The following is a 17739-nucleotide window of genomic DNA, read 5'->3' on the forward strand; positions in this document are numbered from 1 at the left end:
TTATGCATAGAGGAAAATGTCCCAAATTAGAAGGAAAAATGTGTGTAAGCATTTCATTTCAGACAGGAAACAGCGGCATAAAGGTGCCGGTAAGTTAGTTGATGATGATAGCATTTGTTAAGCACTTACTATGTGCCAAGCACTGTTCTAAGCACTGGGGGGATACAAGGTAATCAGGTTGTCCCCTATGGGGCTCACAGTCTTAATCCCCATTTTCCAAATGAGGGAATTGAGGCACAGACTTGTGATTTGCCCCAAGTCACATAGCTGACAAGTGGCGGAGCCTGAATTTTAACCCATGACCTCTGACTCCCAAGCCTGTGCTCTTTCCTCTGAGCTTGTACTTGTCCTCTGAGCTTGCCAATTTGTACTTCCCAAGCACTTAGTACAGTGCTCTGCACACAGTAAGCGCTCAGTAAATATGATTGATTGAGCTACGCTACTTCTCGAGCCCTCCCATTTTAGCACAGTCATTCTAATGCTTCGTGAGATTTGAAAGGCCATAAAGAAATAACCAGAATTATTCCTTTCATTGCAACACAAATGGAGTGTTATGCTGTGTGTTTCAGGAAAGCTTCTTTGATCTGGTAGTGTTAGAAACTACAGTACGTATATTTGAAAATGGAATCTGACAGGCAAGGGAGAACTACATTAGAAACAATTGTAGCACCTAACTTATCTGCCAGAATAAAACTAGCAAAAAGGGTAATTTGAGTGCATTATTTATCTCAAATGTGCTGGGTTATAGCAACTGAACTCTGGTCTAATAATGACTAAGGGTTTTTTTTTTTCTTTGATACAGTGCTTGGCTATGAGGAAGTATTGTAAAACTGTGATAATGGAAGAGTTGATAGCCAAATACCTTCCAGAAGAACTCACTGAGAGAAAGAAAGTCTATGAAGAAGAAATTGAAGAACTTTCTAAGTATGGAATTTAGGTTTCCCTTGACTCAGTTTCCTCCCTGCCATCCCTTCTGTGTCACCACTATGTACTTAACTTTATATCCCCTTAAGCATTTTGATAGTCACCCTAGCCCCATAGCTCTTACGTACTCATGTAGATTGTAAGCTCCTGGTGGGTAGGGATCCTGTCTATCAACTCAATTGTATTGTACTTTGCCAAGTGCTTAGTTTAGTGTTGTACACACAGTAAGTGTTTAATAAAAAACACTCATTGATTGATTGATGGAACTAATTTGTTTCTCCTTTTATTTGAGCCTAGTACACCTGGTTCTCCAATAATATAAGGACTGCAGTCCTGCAAAGCCCCACATAAAGGAACGTTTGCACTGTAATAATCAGTCGTTGGTATTTGTTGCTGGGTGAAAGCCCTGTACTAAGTGATTGGGAAAGTACAAGACAACAGATTTGGTAGATATGATCCCTGCCCACCAGGAGCTCAGAGTCTACAGGGGAAAACAGATATTAAAATTTGGATAGAGATCATAAGGATGCTTGCATATGTGTTTTGGGACTGGGTTGCTTAACATTCACCCATCTGTGCATGAGTACAACTTCTGACACTATCTTGTTCCATTCAGACCGGCTCATGTGGTCATAAGAGTGTTCCTTGTGTTCCCAGACAATGTTCTAGCTAAAATGTGTAGTGAAAAACATGTAACAACTCGACTGAGTGTACTTACAGACATTCATTACTGGTCATTTTTATGGTTATTGCTCTTTTCTGGATATAAAGTACCGTTTGCTCTTCCTTACAGTTTAAACAAAAACGTTCCTATATTTGTCTGCACTATGGCCTACCCTACTGTCCCATGTCCTTTGCACATCTTTGAGCCCTGCTACCGTCTGATGATTCGCCGATGCATGGAGACTGGGACAAAACAGTTTGGAATGTGCATTGGCGATCCCATCAAGGGGTGAGTAGCAGTATGGTCCAACAGATCAGGGAGCAGACAGTTAAGTAGGGTAGGAGGTGACTGGATATAAATGGTAGGGGCAGATAAAAGCCAAAGAAAACTCCTGGGATTCTTGAGATTTAAGGTTAGTTTGGTTTTCAGATCATGAAAGTCCTAGAAGCTCTTGCTTGGAGATTTCATTTTGGTGTGTTAGTTAATCGTTCTTATGCCAGAAGAGGGTTTTTGTTTTCTGTGCTCAAGGATATCTTGTGCCTGCTATTTAGTCCATCTCAGAATGAGAATAGTTGTGTATCCAGTTTTTGAATTTTGGGGTAATTCTTGCAAAGCTTGGTTTACCAAGGCCTTGAGACCATGTTCAAAAATCTCTGGGCCCTCTTGAAAGGGAAGTTGGCAGTGGCTCTCATCACACCCCTATTAAGTCATCTTGGTTAGATGTTAAAGAGGAGAGCTGTTTATTTTGTATTTCTCCAGTACACTCTGTGCCTCAAGCCCTCTTCAGTTCATTTACTGAAATTTCTGTACATATGCTCAGGTCTGAGGATCCTCTACTGGCAGAGTAGAGAGGGTCCTTGAACCTGGAAAAGTACTATAAGAATAAAAGACTGGAGATGACATAAAAACCAGCATGTCAACCCGATGGTTAATTCACAGAAAGGAGACCCTTTTCTAGTAAAGATCCTTGGCACTCGACCGAAGTTATCTTCCTCCCTTCAAAGCCCTACTGAGAGCACACCTCCTTCAGGAGGCCTTCCCAGAATGAGCCCCCCTTTTCCTCTCCTCCTCCCCCTCCCCCCCGGCCCTATCTCCTTCCCCTCACCACAGCACTTGTATATTTTTGTACAGATTTATTACTCTATTTTACTTGTACATATTTACTATTCTATTTATTTTGTTAATGATGTGCACATAGCTATAATTCTATTTGTTCTGACAATTTTGACACCTGTCTACATGTTTTGTGTTGTTTTCTGTCTCCTCCTTCTAGACTGTGAGCCCGTTATTGGGTAGGGACCGTCTCTATACATTGCTGACTTGTACTTCCCAAGCGCTTAGTACAGTGCTCTACACACAGTAAGCGCTCAATAAATACGATTGAATGAATGAATGAATGGCTGAGTGGTGGCGGAATAAAGGTAGTCAGCAAAATGTCCATCTTGCAGCTCTGTGCACCTCTGAGGTCTCCTTAGTCAATAGAGAACATTAGGATGATTGACTTTGCTGTCATTCAGAAGTACTGCATTTTCTTGCATAATGACCCCTCATTTTAGATAGTTTTTGCAACCCCAAAACAGGGGATGGTAACAGAGATCTTTTAAGTCTGTGAAGGAGAATAGGAGAAAAAGAAAGGAAAAAAAGGAGAAGAGGAAGGGAGAAGGAGGAGAAAGCAAAGAAGGAACTTTTATTTCATTCTCCCAAATCCAACATTCAGTGATGAATTACAGTGATCCCCATGCCCTTCTCATCCTGCTGCTATGAACGTGCACCTTTTCAAAAGAGAAAATTTGGCAGCTGGAGCCTGATTCCTGGGTGTTCTGACCCTGCCTTTCCTCCTACGCAAGGCCTTCACCGCAATCGCTGATTTAGAAAATCAATTTTTATATCCTCCTCAAAAATTGGTGGGGTAAAAATTATGCAAGGGAAACAACTGTGTAAGTAAATATGGTAAAAAGAGCAAAGTCTATCAACCCCTCCTCTACCCTAGCAGCATAGCCTAGAGGCAAGAGCACGACCTTGGGAGTCAGAGGACATGGGTTCTAATCCCTGCTCTGCTACTTCTTTTAGACTGTGAGCCCACTGTTGGGTAGGGACTGTCTCTATGTGTTGCCAACTTGTACTTCCCAAGTGCTTAGTACAGTGCTCTGCACACAGTAAGCGCTCAATAAATTTGATTGATTGACCTTGGGCAAGTCACTTAACTTCTCTGTGCCTCACTTAAATCATCTGTAAAATGGGGACTGTGAGCCCCATGGGTGATAGGGACTATGTCCAACCTGATTAACTTGTATCTACCTCAGTGCTTAGAACAGAACATAGTAAGTGCTTTACAAAGACCACAGTTATTACTGTAATAATTATAATAATGCAGAGGTGCTTCTGGCTTCATGAGCGCTTCTACTGAGGAAGCTTAAGTTGTGTGGAAGCAACATCTTAAAGGTGCTGCCTACATGTTTCACACCATGTTATTTCCACAACCAAAGAGGGCCTTTGGTAGCCAGCCACCCAGCCAAGCACAACCTCATTTATAACAATAGACCTTTGGCAAAGCCTAAGCAAGGCCCTACTGAGAGCTCACCTCCTCCAGGAGTCCTTCCCAGACTGAGCCCCCTCCTTCCTCTCCCCCTCCTCACCCTCTCCATCCCCCCCGCCTTACTTCCTTCCCTTCCCCACAGCACCTGTATATATGTATATATGTTTTGTACGTATTTATTACTCTATTGATTTATTTTACTTGTACATATTTATTCTATCTATTTTATTCTGTTAATATGTTTTGTTTTGTTCTCTGTCTCCCCCTTCTAGACTGTGAGCCCACTGTTGGGTAGGGACCATCTCTATATGTTGCCAACTTGTACTTCCCAAGTGCTTAGTCCAGTGCTCTGCACACAGTAAGCGCTCAATAAATGCGATTGAATGAATGAATGAATGAAGTCAAACAACAGGCTAAATGAAAAGCACATAGTGAACCTCTTCCTACTGATCCCTAATAATGTGCTGGGTGGGGGAGAACACTAAGTGTATTTGTTATGGTGTGATGCATATGTATTCGTAGAGCCTATAAGGAAATGGGAAGCAGTAGAAAAGATGGGGTGGACAGGAGAATGGGGAAAAGCATGCGTCATGACTGAAAGGATGGGTCACGTTTTGTGGAGCTAATAGAGTTCTGGGGACTGGGACCATAGCATGGTGTTGGGGGCTGAGTGGGAAAAGGGGGAAATAAACCCAGAAAACAAAGCAGACTGACTCCCATTCCGATAAACAGGTTTGCGGATTATGGCTGCATCCTAGAGATAAGAAATGTCGAATTTTTTGCGGATGGCCGCTCTGTCGTGGATAGTATTGGCAAGAGGAGATTCAAAGTGATTCAGCATAGTCAGCGGGATGGCTATAACACGGCCGATATCGAGTACATTGAGGATCAAAAGGTAAGTTCTGCCTTCTCCTAAGAATCTGAAACAAGATTATTCCATGATTTTCCCAGCATGGAGCTTGTTCTGTCAAAGATGCTCACCAGTGCACGGTGACCTGTCCAAATGTACAGTAACAATCAGACCAGGCAAAACACCTTGTAGGGCAGAAGCGGCCAGTTAGAGTTCTAGATAAATTGAACAGCTGTCAAGAAGCGGGGGTAGGTAGGAGGTGTGGTAGGGTCATTCAGGAAGGCACGAGCCTTAAAGCGTCCTGAGTCTCTGAAACGGAAAACGAGGGGAGGTAGGTGCGTCTTATGAGTGACCTGGCCACTGTTCCTTTCTGAATCCACCTGTAAAGATAAGGAGCAGGTAAACCTATAAAGATGCATAATGGGGACAGACTTTTAGGGCTGGAAGAAACATTGAGAGGTCGTTTAGTCCATCCCAGTACCTTCAGGAAGAGAAGCAGCATGGCGTAGTGGAAAGAGCATGGGCTTGGGAGTCAGAGGATATGGGTTCTAATCCCAGCTTGGCCACTTGTTTGCTGTGTGACCTTGGGCAATCCACTTAACTTCTCTGTGCCTCAGTTACCTCATCTGTAAAATGGGGATTAAAAGTGTGAGCCCCACGTGGGACAACCTGATTACCCTGTATTTACCCCAGTGCTTAGAACAGTGCTTGGCACATAGCATTTAACAAATATCATAATTGTTATTATTATAATTATTCAGGACCACACCTAACCGTGCCAATCAGATGAGTCTGTTCGGTGACATGACTGTAATGTATTTTGCTCCCTCTAAAATTCTGACTGCTTTGAAAGTTGCCCCAACACTGCTGCTACGACAACCTAACACGGAGCCCTCTAGCTCCTATGTTCCCTAATCAAGCTGGAGAAGGAAATTTCTCAGGAGCCAATTTTCACTCCTGGTGAAACAACAGCTTCAGAAGACAGAAACAAGATGTGGAGAGGAAACTGATAGTTTTTTTTCTTCTTTAATGAATTCTTGGAGTGACCTCTTTAAGCACTCATTATCTCACTAAAGTTAACTTTTTACTAAAAAGATGTACTTTATTATTATATAGCAGGCCCAGGGATGCTGTCTCCCAGAGGTGTTATTTGCCCTGAATGTTTTAGAATGTTTTAGTGAGTACAGCTGGTTTTCCTCTGTACTACACATTACTGTTATGTAACATTTGGCCAGAAGTCCTAAAAGACAGTCTTCCCAGTGGATCTACAGGGCTTAAAGCTGCAATTATGTCTTTGTATTTTATTCTATCTACCCCCTATTTGCAGGGGCTGCCATGAATTTGTTAATCACTGTATGAAAAGGGATAAAACTCCTTGGAAGTCATATTAAAGAGATGGAATTTAGTCAAAGGCAGAAATGTATTTTAGGGATGGAGGGGAAGGAAGGGGAGAAATTTTGCATTTACGTAAATGGCAGCCTTCTCATTAGAGAGCACAATGGCTTAACATTTGAGCCAGTTTCTCATTTCCAAAACAATGCTTGCCCTGTACTTGTACAATGATTTCTCACGCCCACTTTTGATAATTCCAGGTTCAAGGAGAAGACTATGCTGAGTTACTGGGCCTGCACGACTCTGTTTATGATCAAGCATTTATGTGGTTTAATTCACTCAAACAAGCACTCAAGAGTCGGATTCTGAGTCACTTTGGTCCAATGCCAGCGAAGGATCCTGACCCACAGGTATTATGGTTCCTTTTCAAAAATGGGTCTCGGGACTGTTCTTGTCTATGTTCAGAACTTTTATAGCACCGAAGAACCCAATTGCTGTTAGGAGAAAATGCTGTTTATGCCTACAATGACATAAGCTCCTACAACTCTGAATTTTGCAGTTGTGACTCAGTAATGCAGTGCCTCTGAACAAGTTAATATTCCTGCTTAATGTTCCTCTCTATTTCCCAAGAGATATTAACACCCAGTTGGGCAGAAGACCGTGATCCTAAATGATAACAGTAACTACCAGGGGGGCGGGGGCGGGGGGATGGGGGGTGATAAAACACACATACCAATGATTCAGAATGGATTGCTGTCACGGAAGGCTAAAATTTCTGGTTTCATTTCATTTCTTATTAGAAGCCATCACCATGTTATTTTGGCAGGACAAGGTAGCAAATACCATTCATCTGGCCCCACTAAATACTCCTGCCACTGTGGAACTGTCAGTAAAAATGTTTTATTGCCATGAAGGAAGACTTTTATAAGAATTACAAAAATAGATTTTATTAAAAACACTGGGAAAGGAAGCCAATAGCATAGTTATTCAGCATAAACAGAGGGAGAGAGAGCGATGCAAAGAACAATCAGGAAAGACAACTTTTAGGCAGCAACAAGAGGGCAATGTGATTTGAGGGAAAAGCCAAAGTTGTATCAACCAAAAATAAACCGAGGCATTAGAGAAGCAGGGTGTCCTAATGGATAAAGCGTGGACTTGGGAGTCAGAAGGACCTGAGTTCTAATCCCAGCTCTACCACTTGTGTGCTATGTAACCTTGGGCAAGTCACTTCACTTCTGTGGGCCTCGCTTCCCTCATCTGTACAATGGAAGTTAAGACTGTGAGCCCCATGTGGGACAGGGTGTGTATCCAACCTGATTTGTTTGTACCTACCCCAGCACTTAGAACAGTGCCTGGCACATAGTAAGCGCTTAAATACCTCTATAATAATAATTATTATTATTATAGGTTTCAGAAGGTGGTAAACTGTGACAGTCATTTAATTCCAAAATCATTGTGGAATCATTTAATTCCCTGGATAATAATCGGGAAGCGTTATTAATATGGTATATTAGGTGATTACTTAAAGGAATGCAAGAGCTGTCTGGCATATAGTCATGGTATTTAGGAGAAGGTGAATATTGCTTCACTCTGTCCTGAGCTAATGATGTGGGCAGTCAGTAGAATTCTGCATTTAGTACCGCCAGTTCTCCTACAATATAGAGATTGTGTTCTTGCAGAGAGCCCCGTGTAACAGAAAACTTACTTCATAGAGCCCCATGTCCAATACTCAAAACGCACACATCCATTTCACCAGGTACCATATCAGACAGTTTTCAGATGGGCTACTTTATCAGAAGGATGTTACCTAATTCTGCCATTGCATTCTGCCCAAAGCACATAGCAAAAACATGCACTCTGGAAGAATTGAGGGTACTAGAAAGAGAGAGAAAGTGCTTGCTGTGTGATTTTGGGCAAGCCACTTGACTTTATATGCCTCAGTTTTCCCAGCTGAAAAATGGGAAAATACCTACTTTCTTTCCCCCCTTTCCTACTGAGCCCATTGTGGAATAGAGACTGTCTGATCTGTTTGTGTTGTATCTACTCCAATAGTATTGTACTCTCTCAAGTGCTTAGTGCAGAGCTCTGCACACGGTAAGCCTTCAGTAAATACAATTGAGTGAATGAATGACACACAGTAAGGCGCTAAATAGGTATCACAGTTATCATTGTTAGAAACGAAAGGGAAATCAGAGAGGTGCAAAACCCAAGAACGAGGAACAGCAGTCAGAAGGAACTGTTGTGGAAGGAGGATGAGTAGAGAAAGTTAGACTGGCTGTTCATTAAAAGATGAATAACCAGGTGCGACTTGTCCTGGGATAACTACATTCAGATTCTTTGGTAATCTGTAAAAACATCACATCGTTGAGCCCACCCTGTTGCTTCTTTGCTGCAGGCTAACCCCAATGGCCCAGCCTGGTGCTGGTGGGTTTTGGCAGTTCTCCCACTGGAAAGCCGAGCTCAGCTCCCCTTCCTCGCCATGAAGTCCCTTAAAGATCGCCTGAATGGCATCCGGAGGGTCCTGACGTTCATGTCCCGAAGCCGAAGTCGGTGATGTCGGAAGAGCTGCGGAGGCGCTCCTGCCCGCCCGGACTTTGGGAGTTTGGCTTGTGAATATTTCGAATTGCAATAATGTCTTAACAGAGTGGAGTGTCAAAATTGGGACCCCCTATGGTGCCCATTGCAAAGAGAAACCTAGTTGAATGCCAAAAGGCTGTTGACAAGGTAGAGTTTCCCTGGGATACTTTTAGAACTGTCTTCAGATTATCGTTCAGTTGCTGCGCTGCTACCAGTATCCTAGAACAAGACATAAAGTGATCTTGTTTGCCATAAACTCTTTGGAAAGTTTAAAGGGGTTTTTATTTTCTAGGTAGTTTTTGGAGTAGATGAATGGCTGTGTGGTTTAATGTGAAGCAGAAATACTAATAATGTTGAAACATTATTTCAGTGACCTGCGCTCTTATTCCAAATGGTTCAGGTTTTATATAGCTTTCTGTAAAATAATGTTCACTACTTCTGTTTTAATAATTTATTTTTGCACTACAGTGTCTTTTTTTGGTTTCTAAATGTATATTACTGTTTATGTGCACATTATCAAAAAAGTGAGCTGCTCTATTTATTTATGTTTACCCTGTCAAAAAGACTAGGGAAAAATCATACTAGGAAAACACAGCCTCCTGGTTTGGATCATATTCTATTCCCTTCCTGGCCCAGTTCTTGGAATGTTTTTTTCTTCTTTTGCCCACATTGAATCTAGTGATTCCGTCCCTTCTAACAGACACTGCAGGAAGCAATCTACACATTTCATTTTTGTTCCTTTTCTTTCATAAAGAAAACAGCTTGATTTGGCCCAGATGAAGAAAGTACACAACAGAGTGAAGCAAAAGACAGCGTTTAAAGTATAATTAGCGAGAACAGGAAGGAGTTGCAGCTGAAGAGGCTACGCCCCATTCTCCCATAACATATGTTTTCACTCCATGCTTTGGAAAGAAATAGGGGACGTTCTCCTGATAACACGTGCCTGCCTGGTTAAAACGTGTCAGTAGAAACGATTATGCACATGTATTGGTGTAGGTCAAGAAGTGGCAAGGACTATAGTAATACAAGTTTACCTTTTACATAGCTTCAGGAAAAGATATGTCTAGTAAATGGGAGTTTTTCAGTACATGGCAACTCATCATATCAACCCAGATACCTTATACTTTTAAGTGAAAACAGCAGTGGAGATTTGGGAAGGACAGCCAGGAGGGATCACCCCCATTCAGGGCCTCTCTAACTACTATTTCCCCACTTTTTACTAGCTACAAACACTTGTCTGTAGAGGTAATAGCTAACCCCCAAAAGAGAACTTCATGCATGAATACTTAATATGGAAATAGGAGGGAGCTTTAATGGGGTGGAACACATTTGAAAGAGAATTTTCTTTTCTTTTAATGTCTATTAACTCAGATTTTCATTTTTTTTCCCTGGGAAAGACCCTAAAGAACCGTTTTTTGAAAATTATTTTTGGGTAGGAATGTCTCCTTTTGTACAGAATCTGCATGGGACAAATCTAATAATGTTAAACACCGAACTAACAAAAGCAAAGATTGCAGCAGATAGAAAATAGAACATTTTTGGAGCCACGTGCTACTAGTTCTGCCTCAGAGGCTGCCTGGGAACCAGGGCACCAGCCTGTCCTACGAATGACAGAGCATTTCAGGCTTTTCCCATTGGCCCACTGACACCCTGGGTAAACTCAAAGCATCTCCAGAATCCAGGCAAGTAGGCGGGTGTAGGGGGAGAGGAGCGAGAGGATGGGAGAAGCACACCTGAACAGCTCAAATAACTGGGTGGACTGTCAGGCCAATCAAGAGACACTTAGGCAACAATTTCCATAGTAAAAATGTCCTGTTAGAATGAGCACAGGTTATTTTACTTTTATCCCTTCAATGCTGACCAAAATCCCTAGTAATATATCATATCATTAGCAGGCTAGCATATCAGATATTTATTAATGTCATTAAGAGACAGGGGAATCACTGAATTTTTTTCCAGTCTGTCATTAGGTTTGTTCCACATCAAACCAACCACAGCAATAGGAAGTCTGACCCCTGTGCCAAGTTTCCACTGATGGTTTTCCAACTACTTAATACTAACAAAATTCCTGAAAGGGGAGTGGTGTCAAGATAGCAAAAGAGAAACATTTGGAGTAGACCAAAAATGAATTGTACTTTGTACCCTTTAAATGGAATGCATATCACCCCACTGGCCCAAACTGTCATTCTCTTCAACATACGAGTGAGAATATATGGCTCATTCTTCCCCAGAAGATCATTCAGTTCCAGTTAAAAGATTGCAGAAGTTGATTATGTCTTCTCTTTGCAAAGAATGACTAGAATGGTACCTAAATTGCTGATGCACAGGTCCCATGCTCTGCACACAGTAAGCACTCAATAAATACGATTGAATGAATGAATAATTTTCTCATTTTGCCAATCTCAGGACCCAGGATATTGGCTCAAGCATTCTGTTGGCCCAGTGTGATGGTATTTGTGAGCCTGGGCTGGTTTATAGAAAAGATCGGTGTGCTAGCCAAGCAACTGCCAAGCAACTGGCTCTTCTGGAAGACATTCAAAATTAAAGTCCTGAACTTGGCTTTTGATGGCCTTATTTAGGGAGCTGGTTTTTTATAACGTAGTTATAAAGACTTCAGGAAATAGCTTGTATCTCCACTTACTCTGACAAAAAAAGCAGGCTTTCAACTAAGTGCCAAATTTTGAAGTACTCCAAATTGATTAGTGCCCAAATTGACTCTGATTTCATTAAGAACTAGATCAACTGTCCTAATTACCAAAACTGAAATCTTTTCATGGGACTAATGTAAAATGAGGTGAAAGGTAAGGCCTCCACAAAAGTTTATTTTCTTTGAGCAGGCGTATCTGAGCAGGTGGTTTTCCTCCTTGGACACTGGTCCTATCTATCACTTTCGAATGAAGTTCTCAGTGAAAACTAGTTTGATCGAATCGAAGGACACTGATCTCAATGATGGTGTTAAATTTAGTAAATTAGTGCCTAAGTGTGATTGCAGGTAAAAATCAACTTTCACGCCTTTTGACTTGTACCCTACTTTGCTGTTTACAAATATCCAACAATATTTATTTGATGCTGTAAAGACTGTAAGCTGGTCGTGGGCAGGGAATGTGTCTAATAACTGTTGAATTCTTTCCCAAGTGTTTAGTATAGTGTTCGGGGCAAAGTAAGCGCTTAATAAACACCTTTGATTGATTGATTGAAAAGTCTTCACCTAGCGAATGACCATTTTGCCTCTCTGACGGAAAAGAAAGGGGAAGATATTGAGCACTGAATTTAGTATGCCGAGAATTTGTATTTCCTAAAGATAATTTGCCTTTCCTGAGACTACACTTGCTTAGCCTCTTGCTGCCAGGAGTGAGAATTTCCTCTTTGGAGGAGGGTGGATGGTTTTTTTCATTGGGTGTTTGGTACATATCGAAATTCCACCTTTCTGCAGGGGAATGGATCTGGTTCATGTAGCCATCCTAGTCAGAAGGGCTCTAGCAGCTTGTTTACAACATAACCGAATTATTGATTTGTAATCTGAAGGGTCTTTTAATTTCAGTTGAAAGCGGCACTTTTTGATGGGTCTGGACTAATCAAGATTGAAGCTAAGGTGGAGTGAGGAATTGAGCTGAATTTAATGAGGGCTTCAGTGTTTTGGAGCTTAGGTTTATTTTGGAATTAATTTATTACAGTTTACTAATAAATACTTCAGACTTCAGAAACACAATCAAGAAGCATTACCGTTTTGAAGGATGTTTTAAGCTCAGTATATGGGCCTGAGGAACCTAGTTATGATAAAAAAGATTTGTGCTTGAAACATAGCAGACTTTACTGACTCAATTCTGTGCCCTTCACCAAATGCAGAGAAAATGGAATACAAAGAGCTCATATTCAGTGGATGAATAATATTTAACTGAAGAATGTGCTTCCACAGCTAATTACATTGTTGAAATATTTCCTGGGGGTATACATAGGGAGAAATGCTCACTAATGAAAGATGGGCATTTTCACTGAGCATAAATGAATATTTAGAGAGAAGTGCCTGTATTTCAGTTTCTGGTTGCACCGTTTGGCTTGTCATCAATGTAGCCTTACAGTAGATTTAATTAAAAAAGGTTTACGAAGCAACCCAGTAGCTAAAACCAATTTGAAAATGTTCATTCTTTGCATTTAGCTATTGTCAGGAAAAACTTTGAGAAACAGGTCAATGTGGGGCCATAGACCTCTTCTAGATAAAATATTTCCATCAAGCTGTGGAGCTCCAATAGTGCCATGATTAAAATGTCAGTTAAGCCATTTAAAGTGATACGCTTTGTGTACGCTTGTGTATTCCATCGTTTATGAAGCAGCCCTGTTATTCTTGCACTGTAATGAACTTGAAGGGACATTTAGTTAATGCTCGTATCACATTACTGTTCAACTACCTCTATATATGATTGATTTTTAAAGGTTTGTTTTTTTGTCCAAACATGTTCAAAATAAAACAAGAAGTTTCAGTCCAGTCAACCTATGTGTTGTAGATGTAGTATTAACAATGTGTTATTGATAAAGTCTCTGTGAATGGTTGTGTTTGTTAATTAAAACTTGTGTACCTTATCCTCTTTGCTCTGTATCTGAAGACTGTGAATATCAATCCAAGAGGCATCCTTCTCAATGCTATTTTATTAAAAGCTAACACGGTAGCAAGACAAGGTAGTGTAATTTTAACTTTGTTTTGGTTATGAAATTGTTGGCCCACACAGCTTACATGATGTAAAGATGTTTGACAGGTTGAAATGTTTCCAACAGAGGTTTTATTGTCTGGTATTCAACAAAACACTGTACTACATTTCTTTATGGTATTTAAGTGCTTACTATGTGCCAGGCACTGTACTAAGCATTGGGGTAGATACAAGCTAATTAGGTCCATGTCCCAGACTGGGGGCTCACGGTCTTAATCCCATTTTTACAGTTGAGGTAACTAAGGTACAGAGAAGTGATTTGCCCAAGTTCACACAGCAGACAAGTGACAGAACCAGGATTAGAACCCAGAAAACAGCACAATAAATGCAAAGATGGCAGAAGAGACACTCTCTTCCTCTAATTCCCAATATTCAGATTTGGGGAGCTTTACTAGCAAGACTAGCAAGCTGCCTGAGGTGGAAGGGGCCGCCCCTCCCACTCGGGAAAAGTTTGTAGGAGCAGTAGTTGTAATGGTAGTAGTAGTAGCATGGTGCCTGGAGGCACATTGCAGGCCAAAGATTGAGAAACATTGGTCTCATGGAAAGAGCCCTGGGTCTGCCACTAACTTATGTGGACACTCAGGCAACTTGACCTCTGTACCCCAGTTTCCCTTTTCAAAAAGGGGATATCTGGTCCTCCCATATCTGTGACACCACAAGCAATTGAAGTACTATTAATAATCATAGTAACAACCATTGTGGTATTTAATGCTTACTATGTGTAGCTTAATACTGTGTAGATTTAATTCAGTCAGAGAAGACACAGTCCCTGTCCCACATGGTACTCACAGTCTAAGGCAGAGAGGGAACAGATATTTAATCCCCATTTTGCAGATGGATAAACTGGGGCACAGGGAAGTTAAGTGACTCTCCTAACAGGCAAGTGGTAGAGCTGGGATTAAAACCCAGGTGTTTTGTTTTGCTTTGTTATGGCATTTTTTAAGTGCTTACTTTGTGTAAAGAACTAAGCATTGTGGTAGATTCATGTTAATCAGATTGACTACAGTTCCTGTCCCACATGGGGCTCACAGTCAAGTAGAAGGGAGAATAGGTACTGAATCCCTATTTTGCAGTTGAGGAAACAAACACAGAAAAGTTAAGTGACTTGCCCAAGGTCCTACAGCAGGCAAATGGAAGAGCTGGGATTAGAACCCAGGTCCTCTGGATCCCAGTCCTGTGCTTTATCCACTAGGCCATGCTGCTTCCCTGATTTAGGGTCTTGGGCTTTTTCTACTAGGCTACACTGTTTCTGCAAACTGCTGAAATGTGAAAGCACTGAAATTTCTTAAAATGAAATGAGTTCCATAAATCTAAGGTATTATTATTCTTGTCCTGAGGGACCTCTCCCCACCCTTCCAACTTGATTAAAGCCCTCCATCAAATAAAGAGGTCACAATCTCCGTATCAAATTCAAGAGCACCAAAGACAAGTTTAAGCATATTTGAATCAGGGAGACCAAAAACTACCATGGCTCAAAAGCCCTTTAAGGCCAAATAAGTGCAGTCCCTTAAACCACAGTTGTAAAGAATACATTTTTGGTTTTTGTTTTCAATCTGCAAAATGAAGTATCAGAGCCTACAGAAATCTTCCAGCATTTCTCCCATCAAGGATGTTCACCTCAACTTCCACAGCTTGTGTGTGGGACAGAAAGATATGAGAAGATTAGGTTGATTCTCATTTGACTTTTGGGCATTTGATATTCGTCCCACCCTTAATGCTACAGCACTTATGTATATAAGTTCAAGATATATATATATATATATATATATATATATATATAAAATAAATTATATTAAACACCAGTAAAACAGGCCATGAAATCAGAAATCTTGCAGGAATCAAGCAGTAACTTTTTGTGTTTTTCACATCCTCTGCCCTCTTTAATCCCAAAGAACTGAATGGACACATTCTTTAAAACATAGGAGAATTACACATCTATGGACAGAAACTTATCATTCAATAGCATTTACTGAGCAGTTACTCTGTGCAGAGCACTGTAGTAAGCACTTATAAAGTACAGCTAAGCTAGTAGACATGATCCCTTCCCTCATAGAGTGTACAATCTTGCAGGGGACATAGACACTAAGATAAATTACAGGTAGCGGGAAGAAAACCCTTGGGCTTGCAAAGAGTTTCTAGTACTCTATAAGTCTCGACTACAGGAGGGAGAGTCAAGCAGGGGCTAGTGAGTGGAAGGCAATATGCTACAAATCAAATCTCACATGTGCTGGGCAGCAGCAGCATGGGAGAGAGTCATGGGTGGAGACTCAAGTTTACTGCGTGGAAGGAGGCAATGGAAAACTAATTCCATATTTTTACCAAGAAGACTCTATAGATATGCTTTCAGAATGATTGCAGTTGAGGTGGGGCGTTCTGGGAGAGAATGGTGTTGCTATGGGTTAGAGTTGACAACAGCATAAAACAAGGGGGAAGAAACGAGATTTTATGGAAAAGCATGTAAATGCTTGCTATGGGGAGGGAAGGGGGTGAGAACTCCAGTGCTTAGGTGACATGGAAGTGGCAATAAGGGAGAAGGGGGTAAAGTTAGGGAAGATGAGAGATTAGCAGGCCTCCTGGAAGGGCCTTGAAGAGTAGGGAAGAGCAGGGTTGTTATGGATGCAAATGGGGAGGGGGTTTCAGGCAGAAGGGAAGGTGTGAGCAAGAGGTCAGCAGAATGAGGCACAGTCTATAGGTTGGCTTGAGAGTGGGAGAGGAGTGAAGATAATAAACTGAGGGAAATGGTTTGGTGCCTTAAAGCTAATGGCCAGGAACATCTGCTTGATGCGGAGGGGAACAGGCCACCCCTGGAGGTTTCGGAGGAATGGGTAGGGGTGCGCACAATGATGTTTTAGAAAAATGATCTGGGCAGTCGAGTGAAATATGGACTAGTGAGGAGAGAAACTGGAGGCAGGAAGGCTGTGAGGTGGCTGATACAGTAGTCAAGTTGGGAAATAACAAATGCTTGGGCCGACGAGGTGGCAGTTTGGATGGAGAAGCTGCAGATTCTGGAAGTGTTGGTAAAAGACTAAATATGGGGGTTGAATGAAAGAGAAGAGTCAAGGACAATGCCGAAGCTGTGGGTTTGAGAAATGGAGAAGCATGGTAATTTTATCAACAGTGATGGGAAAGTTAGGAAGAAGAGAGGATTTGGGAGGACAGATGGAGTTCAGCTTTAGAGGTATTGAGCTTGAGATGCTCAAATGTCAGAGGGGCTCTAATTAGGAAAAAAATGTCTCTCAGTCATCTTTCTTCAGAATGGAAACTTGTCAAGCTGACAATACTTCATCAAGTGACCAGCAAGCATTGGAGAAAACCATGGGCAACATGCCTGGAATTTTGAAACATGGTAACTTGAAAGCTTATGAAGGTGGAAGGGGAAGAGGAGAGAAAAAAAGGAGCTGGAAATTGTTTTAAGCAAAAAACAAAACAAAATAAATAAAAATTGTCCCAAATTCCACCATCCAGGCAACAGAAGGTGAGTCTCTTTTAAGTAGGCCTGACCTGGTGGATTCCCAGCAGTAATGTGTTGCAGTCTAAAGTAAACCTCGGCCTGTTTGTTTTCCTCCAAGCTCACAACTGGGCCGGGCCTGAGTAAATTAGTAGCATCGCTAAATTTACGAAGCAGGATTGAAGTATTACTGTTCATGAAATAAAGGATCACTGGAGAAATGACTGAACAAACAACCTTGGATCACTGACCTACTAACATATTTTTAAAAGAAATACTGTACTTCTGATAAGAAAGTGGGTTATCTGCTCTAATCTTTTTGTACCAAAAGTATTTTTGTCAGTACTGCAGCTCTTCTAAATCAGCAGGATTAAATTCCCAGGTCATCTTTTCTATGCTTATACCAGGAAACACTAGACCCAGGAATTGCGACCATGAAACCAGAGGATTCTTAGTCTCCTGTCAGTATGGATGCTGGCAGAGGCCTCAATGACAAAGTGAAGCTTGAGTGCCAGTATGCACTTGGAAACATACTAAATCCTGAATTTTACCAATTCTGAAATCTTTTATTGCTTATTTTTAATAATCTACAAGAACTAAGCATATTTCTTCAATTAATTATTGTATTGTTTTATGTGTAATTCTGCAACCGTGAACATCCACCCTCGTCTTCCATTAACCTAAGAAAAAGGGGCTGGAAAATGA

General features: G+C 41.3%; 1 protein-coding gene across 2 annotated transcripts in view; it reads left to right on the forward strand.

Moving 5' to 3' along the window:
• The window catches only part of LONRF3 (LON peptidase N-terminal domain and ring finger 3), a 39627-nt gene extending 22366 nt beyond the window's left edge, over positions 1-17261 (forward strand). Inside the window, exons 8-12 of one of the 2 annotated variants that reach the window (XM_038748394.1) lie at positions 803-924; positions 1718-1876; positions 4857-5019; positions 6567-6716; positions 16827-17261. In XM_038748394.1, the coding sequence (XP_038604322.1) occupies positions 803-924; positions 1718-1876; positions 4857-5019; positions 6567-6716; positions 16827-17000 (768 nt within the window). In that variant the 3' untranslated portion in view covers positions 17001-17261. Of the gene's footprint in view, positions 1-802; positions 925-1717; positions 1877-4856; positions 5020-6566; positions 6717-8701; positions 13362-16826 lie in introns of those variants that run through there. The other variant, XM_038748395.1, reaches the window with a different exon arrangement.
• The last annotated feature ends 478 nt before the right edge of the window (positions 17262-17739 follow it).

The sequence above is a fragment of the Tachyglossus aculeatus genome, chromosome 6, assembly GCF_015852505.1.
Source record: "Tachyglossus aculeatus isolate mTacAcu1 chromosome 6, mTacAcu1.pri, whole genome shotgun sequence".
Classification (NCBI taxonomy): Eukaryota; Metazoa; Chordata; class Mammalia; order Monotremata; family Tachyglossidae; genus Tachyglossus; species Tachyglossus aculeatus.